Genomic DNA, 23,782 nt, shown 5'->3' with positions numbered 1-23,782 from the left:
GCGGCTAGAGGCGCCAAAGGTAAGACAAGAAGTCCTACAAACACCGGTTCTCAGGAACAGAACACCAGTTCTGCTTCCACTAAGTCATCAGTATGACGGTGCCCACCCACCTCGAGGCGATCTCGAGGTGGGAGCCCAACTGCATCACTTCAGCTGCATCTCGGAGAGTTCCTGCCAGGATACCAGAGTCAAGGACCTCATTTCTCAGGGATACAAGCTGGAGTTCGACGGTGCTCCTCCCCAACGATTTTTCAAATCCAGCTTACCAGCTTTGGAGGATGTGCAAGTTACGTTGCAATAGGCCATCCAGAGTTGGTCCAGTCCCACGTCATTGTTCCAGTACAAATACAACAATGAGGAACGGGTTATTACTCCAACCTGCTTGTGGTACCGAAGCCGGACAGTTCGGTAAGGCCCATTTTGAATCTAAAGTCCTTGAACCCTTACTTAAAGGTTTTCAAGTTCAAAATGGAATCCTTACGAGCGGTGATCGCGGGCATGGGAAAACAGGAATTCATGGTCTCCCTGGATATCAAGGATGCTTATCTCCATATTCCGATTTGGCCACCTCATCAGGCTTATCTGAGGTTTGCCCTATTGGACGATCACTACCAGTTCCAGGCGCTACTCTTCGGCCTGTCCACAGCTCCGAGGGTGTTCACAAAGGTGATGGCGGAGATGATGCTCCGGGTCCAGGGGGGTCAGTATTGTCCCTTACCTGATAAAAGCAAGATCCAGGGAGCTTTTATTGCTCCATATCGACCGCACTATCCAACTTCTGTCACACCTGGATTCTCAATTTACAGAAGTCCCACCTGGAGCCAACTCAGCAGCTCCTGTTCCTGGGGATGTTACTGGATACTGTGACCCAGGTCGTGTTCCTCCCAGAGGACAAGGCGAGAACACTTCAGGAGATGATTCGCATGGTTCTCCGACCTGCTCGAATATCCATCCATCTTTGCATAAGAATGTTGGGGAAGATGGTTGCCTCATACGAGGCGATCCAATATGGGAGGTTCCATGCCAGAGCATTTCAATTGGATCTCCTGAACAAAATGTTCTGGATCACATCTTCAGATACACCGGATGATACGGCTGTCACCTCAGATCAGGATTACCCTCCTGTGGTGGCTGCGGTCTGCCAATCTCCTGGAAGACCGGAGTTTCGGGATTCAGGATTGGATCCTCCTCACAATGGATGCGGGTCTGAGAGTATGCGGAGCTGTCACCCAAGGGGCTCAGTTCCAGGGCAGGTGGTCAGCCCATGAAGCCCTCCTTCAGATCAACATTCCGGAACTACGGGTGATCTACAATGCTCTGCTTCAGGCCTCTACTCAGGGATCGCGCGATCCAGGTACAGTCGGACAACGCCATAACAGTGGCGTTCATCAATCGGCAAGGAGGGACAAAAAGCAGGGCCTGCATGCGAGAGGTGTCAAAATCTCTCCTCTGGGCAGAAAGAAATGCAAGAGCAATGTTGGCAATCTTCATTCCGGGAGTAGAAATTGGGAAGCGGACTTCCTGAGTCGCCACAATCTCCACCCGGGAGAGTGGAGGCTCCACCATCAGGTGTTTCAGCAGATCATCGACCAGTGGGGCTGTCCACAGATAGACATGATGGCTTCTCGACTCAACAAGAAGCTTTTTTGGTATTGCTCCCGAACCAGGGACCCTCAGGCGAGGGCAGTGGATGCACTGACGTCGCCTTGGCCTTACCGGCTTGCCTATCTGTTTCCTCTGATTCCATTGCTCCCAAGGGTGCTCAAGCGAATCAGAAATCAAAGAGTCCAGGTAATTCTGATTGCCCCAGATTGGTCTCGGAGGGTGTGGTACACGGATCTTCTGGACATGTCCGTCAAAGACCCTTGCACTCTACCACTAAGAAGAGATCTTCTTCAACAAGGACTGTTCATCTACCCAGACTTACGGCGACTTCGTTTGATGGCATGGAGGTTGAGCGGAACAGTCTAGCTCACAAGGGCCTTTCCACAAAGGTCATTGCTATCATGGTTCAGGCCACGAAACCTGTGACGTCAAAACACTATCATCATATCTGGGGAAGATATGTCTCTTGGTGTGAGGACCGCACGTACCCGCCTGCGGAGTTCCACTTGGGACGTTTCCTACAGGCTGGTGTGGACAAGGGCTTATGCCTGGGTTCCATTAAGGTCCAGATTTCAGCTCGCTCCATCTTCTCCCAGAAGAAATTGTCAGTTTTGCCAGAAGTCAAGACCTTTTTGCAAGGGGTACTTCACATACAACCTCCTTTTGTGCCGCCCACGGCACCCTGGGATTTGAATGTTGTGTTGGAGTTTCTACAGTCCTCCTGGTTTGAACCACTGCTGACAGTAGAAGACAAGTACCTCACGTGGAAGACGGTGATGTTACTGGCCCTGGCTTCTGCTAGGCATGTCTCAGAATTGGGGGCCTTATTGTGTAAAAGTCCCTACTTGGTGTTTTACGAGGACAGAGCGGAGCTCAGGACTAGGCAGCAGTTCCTGACGAAGGTCGTCTCTGCGTTCCACTTGAATCAACCTATTTTGGTTCCGTCAGGTTCTGGCACCTCTGCTCCTCCGGAGGCATTGGATGCAGTGCGAGCCTTGAAGATCTATGTCAAGAGAACGGCTCGAACCAGAAAAACGGATTCTTTGTTCGTGCTCTATGATGCGCAGAAGAAGGGTTGTCCTGCTTCAAAGCAGTCCATTGCTCATTGGATTAGGCTTACTATCCAACAGGGCTATGTGTCTGCAGCCTTACCTGCTCCTAAGTCTCTAAAGGCCCACTCTACTAGATCAGTGGGGTCTTCCTGGGCGGCTGCCCGTGGAGTCTCAGCCTTGCAACTATGCCGAGCTGTAACCTGATCAGGGAAGAACACTTTCGTGAAATTCTACAAATTTGATTCCCTGGCCAAAGAGGAAACCCAGTTTGGGCAGGCGGTGCTGTAACAGTCTCCGCATGTTCCCGCCCGTTCTGGAAGCTTTGGGACATCCCTATCGTACTAAGTCTGTTCCCAATATCCCTTATGGATGCTAGAAAAAATAGCATTCTAAATACCTACCGGTAAATCCTTTTCTCGTAGTCCATATTGGGCGCCCGCCTCTGTGCGGTTACTTTCTGCGGGTTCTCTGTTAGGTGTTACCTGTTCAGTTGTTGCTGATACTGTTGCCAGACGTTGCTGGCTTGGTTATGTTTTGGTGTGCTGGTGTATAATTCTAACCACCATTATTGTTGTTGTGTTCCTTCTCTCAAGTATGTCATTCTCCTCCAGGCACTGTTTTGCCTATAACTGCCTGTGGGAGGGGGCACAGAGGGGAGGAGCCAACACACCCAGTTGAAGAAATTGAAAGTGCACTGGCTCCTTTGGACCCGTCTATACCCCATCTTACTAATTCTGTCCCCAATATCCCTTATGGACTACGAGAACAGCATTTACCGGTAGGTATTTAAAATCCTATTTTTGCTTTCCACCAGGCGCAACACTATGGGGTGTCTTCATGAAGCAGTGAAAACATTGGAAAAACAGACCAGTGGAGAAGTTGCACATGGCAATAAATCATCATCTCCCTTACATTTTATAGAATATTCTTGTTAACGGCTTCCTTCAAAGCTGATTGGTTGCCATGGGCAACTTCTCCACTGATCCTTTTCTCCACTCTTATCACTGCTTCATGAATAGACCCCTATGTCAATACGATACCTCATAACTTCTCCCTGGCCGATTGGAGTAACATACTAGACTCTGATTTTCTACTCCTCCATCAACCTTACAGTTCGATTTCCTCCTATTATTCTCTCATATGTGCCCCCTTTTCTCCCACAAACATCATACAGGTATTTCCACATATTCAAACCTCCAACGTATTATTATTTACTTTTTCTTATTCCTTTTTTATCAGCAACATCCTATAGAGATGATGTATAAAATATTTTATAGATAATGTTTATCTCCATCTAGAGTTATTGTGATTGGAATTGCTGACTCCTTTAAATGTCTTAAATATGTCATTTCTCCCGCTACACTATTTCATTGCCTCTGAAGCTGCTACCCGATTAAACTGTTTTGGGTGCAAGTCAAACAACATGTAATATCAAACATAGCCCAATCATTCCCACTGACTCCTGAGTGGGCAGTATTAGGAGGTTTTGATCCTTACTCATAACTCCTTTTAATCGGAAACTTCTCACTACTATTATGTCTACCATAGCCCGCAAGAGTATCCTACAACAATGGATATCCCCACATCTCCCATACCTTACTCTCTTTAAGGACAAAACTTTTCTTTATTTTTAAAATGGATTGAATTGAGACCGCCTTACACAGGGAAACTCGGGTTAAGAAATTCTTTCATATTTGCGAAAGATACATTGAATCTCAGCCAAATGATATTAAGACTCCGATACGCACATGTTTTCAATCTACACAATGGAATTACACCTGCATACTGTTAGGTCCCTAATGTCATTATCATTGCCATCTTACTGTATTTTTATATTTTTGGGAAAATCCCAATAAATACATTTTAAAAAAGAACAGAAACAAGGTACCGGTTAGAATGTGTAATAGTCTTGTGAAGAAAAAAGGGATAGAGGGAGATGAAACTATGTAAATAGGAGATGTAAGTCGGAAGCAAAAGGGAGCAGGAAAGAGAAGAAGAAATCAGAAAAAATAAGTAAAAGATAGTGCCCCTGTCAGCGGCCCAATAAATACAAAGCCGTTCCCTTGGCGTGGGTTCGCAAAGGGAGGCAATAGTGGGGAGAATGGAGGTGATAAAAGACAAATTTGGAGGTGCTAGTAGAAAGAGCAGAGGGGCAGCTGGAGTTTCTCCTGGATCTCCGAAAAGGACTGCGGGGCAAGTCTGCCAAAAACATGACTAAATTCCATGTAATTATTCATCATGAGGAAAAAAGGGGTACTGCCACAGGGGAGTTTGAGAGGAGGGGTGTTTTGAAAGGGCATTTCTCTGACGTCCTAGTGGATGCTGGGACTCCGTCAGGACCATGGGGAATAGCGGCTCCGCAGGAGACAGGGCACAAAATTTAAAAGTTTGACCACTAGGTGGTGTGTACTGGCTCCTCCCCCTATGACCCTCCTCCAAGCCTCAGTTAGGTTTTTGTGCCCGTCCGAGCATGGTGCAATCTAGGTGGCTCTCCTAAAGAGCTGCTTAGAAAAAGTTTGTTAGGTTTTTTATTTTCAGTGAGTCCTGCTGGCAACAGGCTCACTGCAACGAGGGACTTAGGGGAGAAGAAGTGAACTCACCTGCGTGCAGGATGGATTGGCTTCTTAGGCTACTGGACACTAGCTCCAGAGGGACGATCACAGGTACAGCCTGGATGGGTCACCGGAGCCGCGCCGCTGACCCCCTTGCAGATGCCGAATAGAGAAGAGGTCCAGAAACCGGCGGCAGAAGACGTCTCAGTCTTCATGAGGTAGCGCACAGCACTGCAGCTGTGCGCCATTGCTCTCCGCACACTTCACACCAACGGTCACTGAGGGTGCAGGGCGCTGGGGGGGGCGCCCTGGGCAGCAATGTAATATACCTATTCTGGCTAAAATATATCACATATAGCCCCTGGGGCTATATGGATGTATTTAACCCCTGCCAGGTTCCAAAAAAACCGGGAGAAGAAGCCAGCCGAAAAGGGGGCGGGGCCTATTCTCCTCAGCACACAGCGCCATTTTCCTGCCCAGCTCCGCTGCGAGGAAGGCTCCCAGGACTCTCCCCTGCACTGCACTACAGAAACAGGGTAAAAACAGAGAGGGGGGGCACTTATTGGTGATATTTATAATATTTGAGCTGCTATAAAGGGAACACACTTATTAAGGTTGTCCCTATATATATTTATAGCGCTTGGGTGTGTGCTGGCAAACTCTCCCTCTGTCTCCCCAAAGGGCTAGTGGGGTCCTGTCTTCTATCAGAGCATTCCCTGTGTGTCTGCTGTGTGTCGGTACGTGTGTGTCGACATGTATGAGGACGATGTTGGCGTGGAGGCGGAGCAATTGCCTGTAATGGTGATGTCACCCCCTAGGGAGTCGACACCAGAATGGATGGCTTTGTTTATGGAATTACGGGATAGTGTCAGCACGCTACAAAAGTCGGTTGACGACATGAGACAGCCGGCAAACCAGTTAGTACCTGTCCAGGCGTCTCAGACACCGTCAAGGGCTGTAAAACGCCCTTTACCTCAGTCGGTCGACACAGACCCAGACACTGACACTGAATCCAGTGTCGACGGTGAAGAAACAAACGTATTTTCCAGTAGGGCCACACGTTATATGATCACGGCAATGAAGGAGGCTTTGCATATCTCTGATACTGCAAGTACCACAAAAAGGGGTATTATGTGGGGTGTGAAAAAACTACCGATAGTTTTTCCTGAATCAGAGGAACTGAATGAAGTGTGTGATGAAGCGTGGGTTACCCCAGATAGAAAACTGCTAATTTCAAAGAAGTTATTGGCATTATACCCTTTCCCGCCAGAGGTTAGGGCGCGCTGGGAAACACCTCCTAGGGTGGATAAGGCGCTCACACGCTTATCAAAGCAAGTGGCGTTACCGTCTCCTGATACGGCCGCCCTCAAGGATCCAGCTGATAGGAGGCTGGAGAATACATTAAAAAGTATATACACACATACGGGTGTTATACTGAGACCAGCAATCGCCTCAGCCTGGATGTGCAGTGCTGGCGTGGCTTGGTCGGAGTCACTGTCTGAAAATATTGATACCCTGGATAGGGACAGTATTTTACTGACTATAGAGCAGTTAAAGGATGCATTTCTTTATATGCGAGATGCACAGAGAGATATTTGCACTCTGGCATCAAGAGTAAGTGCGATGTCCATATCTGCCAGAAGAAGTTTATGGATGCGCCAGTGGTCAGGTGATGCGGATTCCAAACGACATATGGAAGTATTGCCGTATAAGGGGGAGGAATTATTTGGGGTCGGTCTATCGGATCTGGTGGCCACGGCAACGGCCGGAAAATCCACCTTTTTACCCCAGGTCACCTCCCAGCAGAAAAAGCCGCAGGCTTTTCAGCCGCAGTCCTTTCGTTCCTATAAGAACAAACGAGCAAAAGGACATTCCTATTTGCCCCGAGGCAAAGGAAAGGGTAAGAGACTGCAACAAGCAGCTCCTTCCCAGGAGCAGAAGCCCTCCCCGGCTTCTACAAAGGCGTCAGCATGACGCTGGGACCTTACAAGCAGACTCCGGGGCGGTGGGGGGTCGCCTCAAACATTTCAGCGCACAGTGGGCTCACTCGCAGGTGGACCCCTGGATCCTGCAGGTAGTATCTCAGGGTTACAGGTTGGAATTCGAGAAGTCCCCTCCTCGCCGTTTCCTAAAGTCTGCTTTGCCAACGTCTCCCTCCGACAGGGCGACGGTATTGGAGGCCATTCACAAGCTGTATTCTCAGCAGGTGATAGTCAAGGTACCCCTCCTACAACAGGGACAGGGGTATTACTCCACGCTATTTGTGGTACCGAAGCCGGACGGCTCGGTAAGACCGATTCTAAATCTAAAATCTCTGAACCTGTACATACAAAAATTCAAGTTCAAGATGGAGTCACTCAGAGCAGTGATAGCGAATCTGGAAAAAGGGGATTTTACGGTGTCCTTGGACATCAAGGATGCTTACCTTCATGTTCCAATTTGTCCTTCACACCAAGGGTACCTCAGGTTCGTGGTCCAAAACTGTCATTATCAGTTTCAGACGCTGCCGTTTGGATTGTCCACGGCACCCCGGGTCTTTACCAAGGTAATGGCCGAAATGATGATCCTTCTTCGAAGAGAAGGCGTCTTAATTATCCCTTACTTGGACGATCTCCTGATAAGGGCAAGATCCAGAGAACAGCTGGAGGTCGGAGTAGCACTAACCCAAGTAGTGCTCCAACAACACGGGTGGATTCTGAATTTTCCAAAATCCCAACTGATCCCGACGACACGTCTGTTGTTCCTAGGGATGATTCTGGACACTGTTCAGAAAAAGGTATTTCTTCCGGAGGAGAAAGCCAGGGAGTTATCCGATCTAGTCAGGAACCTCCTAAAACCAGGAAAAGTATCTGTGCATCAATGCACAAGAGTCCTGGGAAAAATGGTAGCTTCTTACGAAGCGATTCCATTCGGCAGATTCCATGCACGAACTTTTCAGTGGGATCTGCTGGACAAATGGTCCGGATCGCATCTGCAGATACATCAGCGGATAAAATTGTCCACAAGGACAAGAGTGTCTTTGCTATGGTGGTTGCAGAGTGCTCATCTGTTAGAGGGCCGCAGATTCGGCATACAGAACTGGGTCCTAGTGACCACGGATGCCAGCCTGAGAGGCTGGGGAGCGGTCACACAGGGAAGAAACTTCCAGGGCGTGTGGTCAAGCCTGGAGACGTCTCTTCACATAAATATACTGGAGCTAAGAGCAATCTACAATGCTCTAAGCCTGGCAAAACCTCTGCTTCAGGGTCAGCCGGTGTTGATTCAGTCGGACAACATCACGGCAGTCGCCCACGTAAACAGACAGGGCGGCACAAGAAGCAGGAGGGCAATGGCAGAAGCTGCAAGGATTCTCCGCTGGGCAGAAAATCATGTGTTAGCACTGTCAGCTGTGTTCATCCCGGGAGTGGACAACTGGGAAGCAGACTTCCTCAGCAGACACGATCTGCACCCGGGAGAGTGGGGACTTCATCCAGAAGTCTTCCACATGATTGTGGTCCATTGGGAAAGACCAATGGTGGACATGATGGCGTCCCGCCTCAACAAAAAACTGGACAGGTATTGCGCCAGGTCAAGAGACCCTCAGGCAATAGCTGTAGACGCTCTGGTAACACCATGGGTGTACCAGTCAGTGTATGTGTTTCCTCCTCTGCCTCTCATACCAAAAGTACTGAGAATTATACGGCAAAGGGGAGTAAGAACGATACTCGTGGCTCCGGATTGGCCAAGAAGAACTTGGTACCCGGAACTTCAGGAGATGCTCACGGAAGATCCGTGGCCTCTACCTCTAAGACGGGACCTGCTTCAGCAGGGACCGTGTCTATTCCAAGACTTACCGCGGCTGCGTTTGACGGCATGGCGGTTGAACGCCGAATCCTAAGGGAAAAAGGCATTCCGGAAGAGGTCATCCCTACCCTGGTAAAAGCCAGGAAGGAGGTGACTGCACAACATTATCACCGCATTTGGAGAAAATATGTTGCGTGGTGTGAGGCCAGGAAGGCCCCGACGGAGGAATTTCAACTGGGTCGATTCCTACATTTCCTGCAAACAGGATTGTCTATGGGCCTCAAATTAGGGTCCATTAAGGTTCAAATTTCGGCCCTGTCGATTTTCTTCCAGAAAGAATTGGCTTCAGTTCCTGAAGTCCAGACTTTTGTAAAAGGAGTACTACATATACAGCCCCCGGTTGTGCCCCCAGTGGCACCGTGGGATCTTAATGTAGTTTTGGATTTTCTCAAATCCCATTGGTTTGAGCCACTCAAATCGGTGGATTTGAAATATCTTACATGGAAAGTAACCATGCTACTGGCCCTGGCTTCAGCCAGGAGAGTGTCAGAATTGGCGGCTTTATCGTATAAAAGCCCATATCTGATTTTCCATTCGGACAGGGCAGAACTGCGGACGCGTCCTCACTTTCTGCCTAAGGTGGTTTCAGCGTTTCACCTGAACCAGCCTATTGTGGTGCCTGCGGCTACTAGCGATTTGGAGGATTCCAAGTTGCTGGACGTTGTCAGAGCATTGAAAATATATATTTCAAGGACGGCTGGAGTCAGAAAATCTGACTCGCTGTTTATACTGTATGCACCCAACAAGCTGGGTGCTCCTGCTTCTAAGCAGACGATTGCTCATTGGATTTGTAGCACAATTCAACTTGCACATTCTGTGGCAGGCCTGCCACAGCCTAAATCTGTCAAGGCCCATTCCACAAGGAAGGTGGGCTCATCTTGGGCGGCTGCCCGAGGGGTCTCAGCATTACAACTCTGCCGAGCAGCTACGTGGTCAGGGGAGAACACGTTTGTAAAATTCTACAAATTTGATACCCTGGCTAAGGAGGACCTGGAGTTCTCTCATTCGGTGCTGCAGAGTCATCCGCACTCTCCCGCCCGTTTGGGAGCTTTGGTATAATCCCCATGGTCCTGACGGAGTCCCAGCATCCACTAGGACGTCAGAGAAAATAAGATTTTACTTACCGATAAATCTATTTCTCGTAGTCCGTAGTGGATGCTGGGCGCCCATCCCAAGTGCGGATTGTCTGCAATACTTGTACATAGTTATTGTTACAAAAAAATCGGGTTGTTATTGTTGTGAGCCGTCTGTTCAGAGGCTCCTACATTTGTCATACTGTTAACTGGGTTCAGATCACAAGTTGTACGGTGTGATTGGTGTGGCTGGTATGAGTCTTACCCGGGATTCAAAATCCTTCCTTATTGTGTACGCTTGTCCGGGCACAGTATCCTAACTGAGGCTTGGAGGAGGGTCATAGGGGGAGGAGCCAGTACACACCACCTAGTGGTCAAACTTTTAAATTTTGTGCCCTGTCTCCTGCGGAGCCGCTATTCCCCATGGTCCTGACGGAGTCCCAGCATCCACTACGGACTACGAGAAATAGATTTATCGGTAAGTAAAATCTTATTATTTAGTACTCGGAGCATCCCAAGTGGAGAGCGTGAGTGCAAACGTAAGGACCCTGAGGGCACATCTGGGTCTCTGTATGGGTTGCAACCAGGGTAGATAAGATACCGTGTCTGCCTCAGCTAGATCACCTTCCAAATCCACCAATGCTTAGTACCCCTCAGTGCCAAGCCACCAATTGACTAATACAAGTTGCTTGATATTTTGAAAGTAGAGGAATGCCCAACCCCCGGTCAACAGAAGTCTTAGTCAAAATGTCTCTGCGTATACGAGGATTCCTATCATTCCAGATAAATTTGCCATAAAGGGACTGGAGAGCATTAAGCACTTGAGTGGGGACCACAAGCAAAATGGCTTTGAAAAGATACAACAGTTTGAGCTTTTGTAAACTTTTCTAATACATCAGTGTCCGATGTTTACCTCAAAATGTAATGCACCACTTCTCAACTGTATTAGTATATGTACCAAAAATATGTTTTTTTGGAACACATAATCTAGGGAATATGGCATGTGATGAACGCAGGGTCGGTATGTAGTTATATTCCCGACTGTTGGGAACCCGACTCCAACAGCCTGACAGCCATTGAAATGCTAATGGTCGGAATTCCGACCTCCGGCCAGAAACCCCACCTGGGTGGTGGTCCATGCCACAACCCGGGGGGGAATAGAACCTTGTGGCAACCGAAGGTTGCCACTAAGCCCGAAGCGTGACGAGGTCGGGATTCCGGTGTCGGTATTTCGACCGCCGGGATCCCGTCAGTCGGAAAATCATACTGATCCTGCAGGGACTCAATCAGTTGGGTAAATGTGTTGGGGGCCCTGGTGTTTATTTTTACTCAACCAGTGGCAGGGATCATAAGCGTTTCACCCTGCACCCATACAGTATATTATACTTACCCCTCCGGAGTCCCGTGGCGACAGCTCTGCAGTGCGGATACAAATCACTTGAAAAATGGCCACTGCGCCCATTTCAGAATGATTTGCGCATGCACACTGGAGATGTCTCCATACATACTGTAAGTCAGTGCTGCCAAGCCCTGGTGAGTATGGCAGCTTCCCCAGCATTCACCCTCCTCTGCTGCTGGTTGTTGCTCTGGCTACATTATGGTATAGTTACATCTCTCTCTATCTCCCCGGCCTATTCCTAAACCCCACCCCTATGTGTGCCAAATATTTAGGGGGTCCAACAATTTTTCATTTGTACTGGGCCTGTCAAATTCTGATGGCAGCCCTGGGTGGTCAGTTTAAAATGTAATGATTTTGGTTTTGTGGGATAGGACATCATGCAGTCTCCATGACCATCATACATTTTTTGCATGACATGCATCATTGGGCCTAATTCAGACATGATCGCTTGAGTCGCCGCCCGTAGGGGATTGTATTTTTGCTTTGTAAGTGTGCGAACGCATGTGCAGCCGAGCGGTACAAAAAAGTTTTGTGCAGTTTCTGAGTTGCCCAGAACTTACTCAGCCACTCCGATCACATCAGCCTGTCCGGGCCCGGAATTGACGTCAGACACCCGCCCTGCAAACGCATGGACACGCCTGCGTTTTTCCAAACACTCCCAGAAAACAGTCAGTTGCCTCCCACAAACGCCCTCTTCCTGTCAATCTCCTTGCGATCGGCTGTGTGAATGGATTCTTCATACAATCCATTGCACAGAAACGATCCGCTTTGTACCCGTGCGACGCGCCTGCGCATTGCGGTGCATACGCATGTGCAGTTCTGACCTGATTGCAGCCCTGCAAAAAAAAAACTAGCTTGCGATCAGGTCTGAATGACCCCCATTGTCATCCAAAATGAGCAACACTTGTCCTAAGGCGTGCTCAGGGAGGACAGAAACCTCCCATGGAGCAGAAGGAGGAACTGCGTTACGGTTTGACAGGTGTACCGCCCCAATCAAACTCCCCACCTGCCACTTAGCCCTCTAGTGTCCCGTTGCTACAGACAGAAATTACCGGGAAACTGAGTAGTTGCCATTTTCTTGCTGATTTGCGCATGTGCAACAGAGGTGTCTCTGGGAACAAGGCATGGGTGCCATGTTTCAGGAGATCTGCACATGCCAGAGAAGAGGGAGCCCATGTGGAGCCTGCATATAAGCCCTTTCATCTCTTAAAATACCGATGTACAGCATTATGAAAGAAGATTAATAGAGCTCAATGTTTCAAGAAGAATAACTTTTGGCTCTGCATAATGTACTAGTCATCCAACGGTCGCCTTGGTGCTCTTTATAGTGTAACAATGATCACTGGAGCCTCATCTTTTTCTAATTTTTTGTAGTTGGATCGCACACTGCAATTCAACCTGAATTAGTCACTAAGTCAGTAGGATCTTTGCTTGCAGTGTAAGCACCCTATTCAGGATGGATCACAAAATTTGGGAATCACAATCCAGCAGATTATCAAACAACTGCAGATGGCAAGCATTCGCATTGCGAATAGCTATTGTTTCTGCAAATGAATTGTGCTTTAATGCAATCACATTTTGATTGACAGGAAGCCAGCGTTTAGGGGTGGAATAGCAAAGTCTGAAAACAGTAAAGCAAGTTCCCTAGGCGCAAAGCTGCCTGTACACTTCTGATGTCAAAATAAATGTCACCACATTTATAAAACACAAATATACACAAAAAAAATAGACACCAGACTGTGTCCTAGGCGCTTATAAAATAAATGCTATATACAATACGTTCCTTTTAGAGATAGATGACCTCAGAATTGGTTCACTCCTCGAGGAAGAATCGTGATCTCATCCAGTTATATTGTATCGTAGTTAATCGTACATATGAAAAAATAGAAAGTAACATGCAATGTGTAATATTGCTAATAGTCCAATGACAAAAATACTAAGGAACAGTTGGTGTGAATGATGATCCTAAAATGTCTTGCGTACCCCACTCACACTAAGATAGATATTGATGTGCCCATAAAGGTATCTTTTATGTAGTGGTATTAACAGCATCCAGGTGACCAGACATCAAAATGGTAACGGATCAATCATACACTGGCGTACCCAAGACTCACACGAAGAATATGGAGGGTACTCCCTAAAAGGTATCTTTAGGCTTTGTATTCTTCATAAAAAATGAGGCGTACCCCAACTCACACTGGCACTGGAAGTTATGTTCCTATCAAGGTTTCTTTATTCCATGATGGTGCTTCCAGCAGACTCCAATGATCTGATTCATTGGCTCATAAATATGCAGGAAAGAAGGAAAACAATAACAGACAATGTGTAGTATTGTTTTAAGCAAAAAAATGTGCACAAATTATAAGGCACTGCTGTTTGGTAGGCAACAGATGTTTCGCGTACCCCACTCACATCAAAAGATAGGTGGCAATATGCCCATAAAGGTATCTTTTATATGGAGACTCTCACAGACCATGAACTAAAATATTATCCGGAATAGATAAATATACACAGGCGTACACAAACTCACACAGGATATATAGTAGCCGTTCCTATAATGGTATCTTTTACACCGTATAGCTCAAATGTAGGCGTACCCAGACTCACGTTGAAGTGGCGTGGCTGAATCCTATCAGGGTATCTTTTCCGGACTCAAAATGATTTATTCTGTCTATCCTGTCTTCCAAGATTTTACCAATTGGTGTGTGTTAACGAAAGGAATCAGATAAAGTCTACTGTACACTGTTGGTGATGTGTAATTTTTTCCAAAAAATTTCCAAATGCAGACAATGGCATTCGTAAAAACAAAAACTGATTTTAATCCATTCCAGCAAAAATATTTATCAATAAAATTGGAAAATCTAAACAACATAGAAAAAAATAATGTCCTGTTAAAAATGCGAAAAAGAATTGGAATCTTGCTACTCACAGTCCAGATAATGTCGACGCGTTTCGGTCATGAGACCTTTGTCAAGAGGGGTGGAAATATGGCTTTTTGTGGGTATGCTTGTAAAATCGCAGGCGTGTTTCGGCTAGGTCTCTAACGTCAGCGATGACTGCTTACAGCTTCTTGCATATGCCAAATTGTGGACGACCTTGCCTGGCCCAGATGGAAAAACTCTTCAATGTTTGGTATTTGCGAACATTGCGATGTATTCGCAATTTCTGGAATGGGCGTTTTTTCTCTCTTTCTGGCGAGCAACTATTTGATCGCAGCAACTGCTTTTTAGCAAGAGTAACGATCCAACCTGAATAGGGTCCTATGTGTTTTTGGGAGCACATTTGCCTATATTGGCTTTGGCTTTCATATTGCAGTGTGTGTTGTCATAACACATTTTCTATTTTAAAGATTATCAAACAACCTCACTAGATGACAATAACCACCCATACTGTTCTTTAAAAAATATTATGTGCATAAGTACTATGGTAGCAGCAACTACGAAGCCGCATGAGAACATAATGTAGCTGCCACTCCTGCTTCAGCGGCCTCTTTCCTCTCATTGGTGTTCAGCTTAACAAGCTGTCTGCTGTGTGATTGATGATAGCCCAGTTGATTTAATACCCCAATTGTAAAAAAATAAGAATTTACTTACCGATAATTCTATTTCTCGGAGTCCGTAGTGGATGCTGGGGTTCCTGAAAGGACCATGGGGAATAGCGGCTCCGCAGGAGACAGGGCACAAAAGTAAAGCTTTCCGATCAGGTGGTGTGCACTGGCTCCTCCCCCTATGACCCTCCTCCAAGCCAGTTAGGTACTGTGCCCGGACGAGCGTACACAATAAGGGAGGAATTTTGAATCCCGGGTAAGACTCATACCAGCCACACCAATCACACCGTACAACTTGTGATCTAAACCCAGTTAACAGTATGATAACAGCGGAGCCTCTGAAAAGATGGCTCACAACAATAATAACCCGATTTTTGTAACTATGTACAAGTATTGCAGATAATCCGCACTTGGGATGGGCGCCCAGCATCCACTACGGACTCCGAGAAATAGAATTATCGGTAAGTAAATTCTTATTTTCTCTATCGTCCTAGTGGATGCTGGGGTTCCTGAAAGGACCATGGGGATTATACCAAAGCTCCCAAACGGGCGGGAGAGTGCGGATGACTCTGCAGCACCGAATGAGAGAACTCCAGGTCCTCCTTAGCCAGGGTATCAAATTTGTAGAATTTAGCAAACGTGTTTGCCCCTGACCAAGTAGCTGCTCGGCAAAGTTGTAAAGCCGAGACCCCTCGGGCAGCCGCCCAAGATGAGCCCACCTTCCTTGTGGAATGGGCATTTACATATTTTGGCTGTGGCAGGCCTGCCACAGAATGTGCAAGCTGAATTGTATTACACATCCAACTAGCAATAGTCTGCTTAGAAGCAAGAGCACCCAGTTTGTTGGGTGCATACAGGATAACAGCAAGTCAGTTTTCCTGACTCCAGCCGTCCTGGAACATATTTTCAGGGCCCTGACAACATCTAGCAACTTGGAGTCCTCCAAGTCCCTAGTAGGTGCAAGGCACCACAATAAGCTGGTTCAGGTAAAACACTGACACCACCTTAGGGAGAGAACTGGGGACGAGTCCGCAGCTCTGCCCTGTCCGAATGGACAAACAGATATGGGCTTTTTTGAGAAAAAACCACCAATTTGACACTCGCCTGGTCCAGGCCAGGGCCAAGAGCATGGTCACTTTTCCTGTGAGATGCTTCAAATCCACAGATTTGACTGGTTTTAAACCAATGTGATTTGAGGAATCCCAGAACTACGTTGAGATCCCACAGTGCCACTGGAGGCACAAAAGGGGGATGTATATGCAATACTCCCTTGACAACTTCTGGACTTCAGGAACTGAAGCCAATTCTTTCTGGAAGAAAATCGACAGGGCCGAAATTTGAACCTTAATGGACCCCAATTTGAGGCCCATAGACACTCCTGTTTGCAGGAAATGCAGGAAACGACCGAGTTGAAATTTCTTTGTGGGGCCTTCCTGGCCTCACACCACGCAACATATTTTCGCCACATGTGGTGATAATGTTGTGCGGTCACCTCCTTTCTGGCTTTGACCAGGGTAGGAATGACCTCTTCCGGAATGCCTTTTTCCCTTAGGATCCGGCTTTCCACCGCCATGCCGACAAACGCAGCTGCGGTAAGTCTTGGAACAGACATGGTACTTGCTGAAGCAAGTCCCTTCTTAGCGGCAGAGGCCATAAGACCTCTGTAAGCATCTCTTGAAGTTCCGGGTACCAAGTCCTTCTTGGCCAATCCGGAGCCATGAGTATAGTTCTTACTCCTCTACGTCTTATAATTCTCAGCACCTTAGGTATGAGAAGCAGAGGAGGGAACACATACACCGACTGGTACACCCACGGTGTTACCAGAACGTCCACAGCTATTGCCTGAGGGTCTCTTGACCTGGCGCAATACCTGTCCCGTTTTTTGTTCAGACGGGACGCCATCATGTCCACCTTTGGTATTTCCCAACGGTTTACAATCATGTGGAAAAAACTTCCCGATGAAGTTTCCACTCTCCCGGGTGGAGGTCGTGCCTGCTGAGGAAGTCTGCTTCCCAGTTTCCATTCCCGGGATGAAACACTGCTGACAGTGCTATCACATGATTTTCCGCCCAGCGAAAAGTCCTTGCAGTTTTTGCCATTGCCCTCCTGCTTCTTGTGTCGCCCTGTCTGTTTACGTGGGCGACTGCCGTGATGTTTTTCCCACTGGATAAATACCGGCTGACCCTGAAGCAGAGGTCTTGCTAAGCTTAGAGCATTATAAATTTACCCTTAGCTCCAGTATATTTATGTGGAGAAAAGTCTCCAGACTTGATCACACTCCCTGGAAATTTTTTCCCTGTGTGACTGCTCCCCAGCCTCTCGGGCTGGGCTCCGTGGTCACCAGCATCCAATCCTGAATGCCGAATCTGCGGCCCTCTAGAAGATGAGCACTCTATAACCACCACAGGAGAGACACCCTTGTCCTTGGATATAGGGTTATCCGCTGATGCATCTGAAGATGCGATCCGGGCCATTTGTCCAGCAGATCCCACTGAAAAGTTCTTGCGTGAAATCTGCCGAATGGAATTGCTTCGTAAGAAGCCACCATTTTTACCAGGACCCTTGTGCAATGATGCACTGTTTTTAGGAGGTTCCTGACTAACTCGGATAACTCCCTGGCTTTCTCTTCCGGGAGAAACACCTTTTTCTGGACTGTGTCCAGAATCATCCCTAGGCACAGCAGACGTGTCGTCGGATCAGCTGCGATTTTGGAATATTTAGAATCCACCCGTGCTGTTGTAGCAGTATCCGAGATAGTGCTACTCCGACCTCCAACTGTTCCCTGGACTATGCCCTTATCAGGAAATCGTCCAAGTAAGGGATACTTAAGACGCCTTTTCTTCGAAGAAGAATCATCATTTCGGCCATTACCTTGGTAAAGACCCGGGGTGCCGTGGACAATCCAAACGGCAGCGTCTGAAACTGACAGTGACAGTTCTGCACCACGAACCTGAGGTACCCTTAGTGAGAAGGGCAAATTTGGGACATAGAGGTAAGCATCCCTGATGTCCCGGGACACTATATAGTCCTCTTCTTCCTGGTTCGTTATCACTGCTCTGAGTGACTCCATCTTGATTTGAACCTTTGTAAGTGTTCAAAAAATTTTTTAGAATAAGTCTCACCTAGCCTTCTGGCTTCAGTACCACAATATAGTGTGGAATAATACCCCTTTTCTTGTAGTAGGAGGGGTAATTTAGTTATCACCTGCTGGGAATACAGCTTGTGAATTTTTTTCCATACTGCCTCCTTGTCGGAGGGAGACCTTGGTAAAGCAGACTTCAGGAGCCTGCGAAGGGGAAACGTCTCGACCTTCCAATCTGTACCCCTGGGATACTACTTGGAGGATCCAGGGGTCCTGTACGGTCTCAGCGCCATGCTGAGAACTTGTCAGAAGCGGTGGAACGCTTCTGTTCCTGGGAATGGGCTGCCTGCTGCAGTCTTCTTCCCTTTCCTCTATCCCTGGGCAGATATGATCTTATAGGGACGAGAGGACTGAGGCTGAAAAGACGGTGTCTTTTTCTGCAGAGATGTGACTTAGGGTAAAAAACGGTGGATTTTCCAGCAGTTGCCGTGGCCACCAGGTCCGATGGACCGACCCCAAATAACTCCTCTTCCTTTATACGGCAATACACCTTTGTGCCGTTTGGAATCTGCATCACCTGACCACTGTCGTGTCCATAACATCTTTTGGCAGTTATGGACATCGCATTTACTCATGATGCCAGAGTGCAAATATCCCTCTGTGCATCTCGCATATATAGAAATGCATCCTTTAAATGCTCTATAGTCAATAAAATACTGTCCCTGTCAAGGGTATCAATATTTTTAGTCAGGGAATCCGACCAAGCCACCCCAGCTCTGCACATCCAGGCTGAGGCGATCGCTGGTCGCAGTATAACACCAGTATGTGTGTATATACTTTTTATGATATTTTTCCAGCCTCCTGTCAGCTGGTCCTTGAGGACGGCCCTATCTATAGACGGTACCACCACTTGTTTTGATAAGCGTGTGAGCGCCTTATCCACCTTAAGGGGTGTTTCCCAACGCGCCCTAACTTCTGGCGGGAAAGGGTATACCGCCCATAATTTTCTATCGGGGGGAACCCACGCATCATCACACACTTTATTTAATTTATCTGATTCAGGAAAAACTATGGTAGTTTTTTCACATCCCACATAATACCCTCTTTTGTGGTACTTGTAGTATCAGAAATATGTAACACCTCCTTCATTGCCTTTAACGTGTGGCCCTAATAAGGAATACGTTTGTTTATTCACCGTCGACACTGGATTCAGTGTCCCTGTCTGTGTCTGTGTCGACCGACTAAAGTAAACGGGCGTTTTAAAACCCCTGACGGTGTTTTTGAGACGTCTGGACCGGTACTAATTGTTTGTCGGCCGTCTCATGTCGTCAACCGACCTTGCAGCGTGTTGACATTATCACGTAATTTCCTAAATAAGCCATCCATTCCGGTGTCGACTCCCTAGAGAGTGACATCACCATTACAGGCAATTGCTCCGCCTCCTCACCAACATAGTCCTCCTACATGTCGACACACACGTACCGACACACAGCACACACACAGGGAATGCTCTGATAGAGGACAGGACCCACTAGCCCTTTGGAGAGACAGAGGGAGAGTTTGCCAGCACACACCAAAAACGCTATAATTATATAGGGACAACCTTATATAAGTGTTTTCCCTTATAGCATCTTAATATATAAGCATATCGCCAAATTAGTGCCCCCCCTCTCTGTTTTAACCCTGTTTCTGTAGTGCAGTGCAGGGGAGAGCCTGGGAGCCTTCCCTCCAGCCTTTCTGTGAGGGAAAATGGCGCTGTGTGCTGAGGAGATAGGCCCCGCCCCTTTTTCGGCGGCCTCGTCTCCCGCTCTTAACGGATTCTGGCAGGGGTTAAATATCTCCATATAGCCTCCGGAGGCTATATGTGAGGTATTTTTAGCCAAAATAGGTATTCATTTGCCTCCCAGGGCGCCCCCCTCCCAGCGCCCTGCACCCTCAGTGACTGCCGTGTGAAGTGTGCTGAGAGGAAAATGGCGCACAGCTGCAGTGCTGTGCGCTACCTTTAGAAGACTGAGGAGTCTTCTGCCGCCGATTCTGGACCTCTTCTTACTTCAGCATCTGCAAGGGGGCCGGCGGCAAGGCTCCGGTGACCATCCAGGCTGTACCTGTGATCGTCCCTCTGGAGCTGATGTCCAGTAGCCAAGAAGCCAATCCATCCTGCACGCAGGTGAGTTCACTTCTTCTCCCCTCTGTCCCTCGTTGCAGTGATCCTGTTGCCAGCAGGACTCACTGTAAAGTAAAAAACCTAAGCTAAACTTTCTCTAAGCAGCTCTTTAGGAGAGCCACCTAGAATTGCACCCTTCTCGGCCGGGCACAAAAATCTAACTGGCTTGGAGGAGGGTCATAGGGGGAGGAGCCAGTGCACACCACCTGATCGGAAAGCTTTACTTTTGTGCCCTGTCTCCTGCGGAGCCGCTATTCCCCATGGTCCTTTCAGGAACCCCAGCATCCACTAGGACGATAGAGAAAATGTTTTAGAATTCTGCCTGCATGGGAAGGGAACTCTGGTGTTCCCTTCCTGTTTAGTCAGGAAGTAAAGTACAGGGTAGTATAAAACCTTGCAGAAGGTCCATCTGGAAAGGCGATTGAGGTAAATGGAGGGACGGTTGTCAATTTTTGGGCCCTTTTAAAACATTTCTATAGGTCTCTTGTTACACCACTGAACAGGACCTTTTTCTTTTATAGAGTATACCTTTATATTTTTTATGGGAAATATGTACCTTTCAAGAGATATTCCTGTCATTCTGCTGCCTGATGTGGCAAGTCAAAGTGTGGCCCCTCTTATTCCATATGCAAATGTCTGTTTTCCCTTCATGGAAAAGACCCAGATGTGAAATAAGGTGATGGCGGATTTTCTATTCTGCCCTTACAACATGTTAATGTTTTCTCCAATCTCTGTTTGTGGTAGGGCATTTTGTTTTATTTATGCTTCATTGTAGCATCGCAGGCTCACTTCGAGCCCGGTGTCTTGCTTTGCTCGCCACAGGTTACTATTCCAAATAGTTGGTGACGTTGACCCAGTGCATTATGGGAAAGGTCCTCTCCACGAAGGGAATCTAGACGCTACCATATACAAATCGTCTACAAATATTTGTAGTAATGCAATGAACACTAAAAAAAGATGCACATCATCACTTTAATGATCATAATATGTAACCAACAGTGCAGATACCACTCCTAAATGCTTTTGTATCTTGAAAATTAGAATGTTACATTTTCGGCTTCTTAAAACCTGCTATCTACGTTACATTGTCTCTTCAAAAAACATGTTTAATAGTTGTTTGCATATTTGATTATACCATTTATTGATTCTATATATTTTTTTCAAAGGTAGCACAAGTCACACTCCATCAGCCACACCAACTATTGGAGCATCTGCCCTGTCCTTGCTCGGTACTTACTCGGACAGTGAGTAAAGACGACTTTGACAAAGAAAAGAGTGGGAATCCTCTCTACCAACTTTTACCTTTCGTTTGTTGTTATAGCAGAGCCACTCCCAGAAATGATCAACTGTTCTTTTTCCCCTGTATGCTTAAGACAGTAAATGTTTACTTTTATATTGTTTTTTATATTCAGAATTACATTACATTATATTATATCTTAAAGGTTTATAATTTTTTTTTTTTTACATAACATTATTTGAAAAGAACGGTCCGCCAGGGGCATCTAATGCACACAAGGCCATACATGTGACGTCTTTGTAGACAAGTAGTCAATACATAACTTAAACCACACTTTACAGTATGTACATTCTTTTTACTACTCCTGAAAAATAGATGAATCACAGAAACATTTGCAGAAATTTGCTTTTACTTTGTCTGATGTATAATAAAGGTTGCCCACGTGGTAAAAGACTTATCTATTTGTATTCTATATATACAAAATGCTATTTCTCTAGCATCCATAAGGGATATTGGTGATAGGTTAGTACGATGGGATATAGACGGGTCCAAAAAAAAAACAGTGCACTTTAAATTTCTTCACTGGGTGTGCTGGCTCCTCCCCTCTATGCCCCCTCCCAAAGGAAGTTTAGAAAAAAGTGCCCTCAGGAGAGGATGCACACTCTGCTAGCTCCAGAGTTTTTCTTCAATTTCATTTAAACTTTGACTTATTTTGGTATGCTGGTTAGGCAACAGCATACCTGCGTCATGGGAGTTAGTGGGGGGAGACGGTCACCAGCCTCATGAGGTGCTGAGCCGCTTCTCCGCTGCAGGACCACCGTCCTGAGGGGCTGTTTGTTTAATACCCCAATTGGAATTCTGCCTGCAGGGAAAGGGAACTCTGGTGTTCCCTTCTTGTTTAGTCAGGAAATAAAGTGCAGGGTAGTATAAAACCTTGCAGAAGGTCCATCTGGAAAGGCGATTGAGGTAAATGGAGGGACGGTTGTCAATTTTTGGGCCCTTTGAAAACATGTCTATAACATAGTAACATAGTAATTGAGGTTGAAAAGAGGCAATTTGCCCATCGTGTTCAACCTGTATTAAGTTGTGATGAATCTACATACCCGCTGAGTAATGTTTTATGACTAGTTAACTACTATAACTCATATAACCCCCAGATTAACCATGTTGATATTTTAAATATTATAACCTTGGATATCATTTTCATTCAGAAATTTATCCATTCCTTTTTTAAATCCATTTAGAGAGTCCGCCATTACCACCTTCCCTGGCAGGGAATTCCAAATCCTAATTGCCCTAACAGTGAAGAACCCTTTCTTCCGTCGCGTTCGGAACTTTCTCTCCTCCAGCCGCAGCGAGTGCCCACGTGTCCTAAACTGTGTTCTTTTAATAAATAATTCCTCTGATAACTCTTTGTGATGTCCCTTTACATATTTGAAGATATTAATAATATCCCCTCTTAGATGCCTCTTTTCTAGTGTATACATATTGAACCTATTAAGCCTTTCCTCATAATCCAGTCCCTCTAGGCCTTTAATCAATTTAGTAGCTCACCTATGAACCCTTTCGAGTTCACAGATATCTTTTTTATACAGTGGTGCCCAAAACTGAACACATTCCAGGTGCGGACGTACCAATGCTTTATACAGCGGCAGGATTACATCCGAGTACCTTGACTCAATTCCCTGTTTCTCTGGCTGGGTCCACAGGATTATCCACAGGATAACATTGGGATATTGTCGAGCGGCAGCGAAAATGGCACCAACACCGTCACAAGCTTTCTGGCCTCCCAGGATACATTGGGGCCTTCACCATATAGTCCCGCCCACTGACTCAGTCAAATCAGTTTTTTGCTTGGTGCGGCAGGAAGCCGCATGGTCGCAGGGCTGCTGATATAGCAGCCTCAAGCTTTTTGTTATTTTATTTTTATAGACTTACTATATTTTTTTTTGAGCGACTTCTCTTAACAGCGTCTTAAACGCATACTAGAAAGAGTCGCTCCAACAACTCCCCACCGGGTCGCAACAACGCTTACCTTCGGGTATTAGTGCTGTCTCGACGGGCGTCTGTGTCGGATGTTCTAGCAGGTCCAGCACACGTAACCAGGCTGTGGCCGGAGCATGGGGAGACGGTGAGTCTATGGACTTCCTCTTACTAGAGGGGTCAGGACACAGCTACACTGATTTGGTGGAGACTACAAACAGTGTGTTGATGCGCCGAACATCTCG

At 46.8% G+C, this 23,782-nt stretch overlaps 1 protein-coding gene across 2 annotated transcripts in view; it reads left to right on the top strand.

Moving 5' to 3' along the window:
- Window positions 1-22,011, top strand: part of YJU2 (YJU2 splicing factor homolog) — a 120,298-nt gene extending 98,287 nt beyond the window's left edge. Inside the window, exon 9 of one of the 2 annotated variants that reach the window (XR_010175790.1) lies at window positions 21,484-21,572. Coding sequence is in view for 1 of the 2 variants with exons in the window: in XM_063914913.1 (XP_063770983.1) it covers window positions 21,484-21,569 (86 nt within the window). In the remaining variant the exon portion in view is untranslated. Of the gene's footprint in view, window positions 1-21,483 lie in introns of both variants that reach the window. The other variant, XM_063914913.1, reaches the window with a different exon arrangement.
- Window positions 22,012-23,782: the final 1,771 nt, after the last annotated feature.

This window comes from Pseudophryne corroboree, chromosome 1, assembly GCF_028390025.1.
Source record: "Pseudophryne corroboree isolate aPseCor3 chromosome 1, aPseCor3.hap2, whole genome shotgun sequence".
Taxonomy (NCBI): domain Eukaryota; kingdom Metazoa; phylum Chordata; class Amphibia; order Anura; family Myobatrachidae; genus Pseudophryne; species Pseudophryne corroboree.
This window is presented reverse-complemented; position numbering and strand designations above follow the sequence as displayed.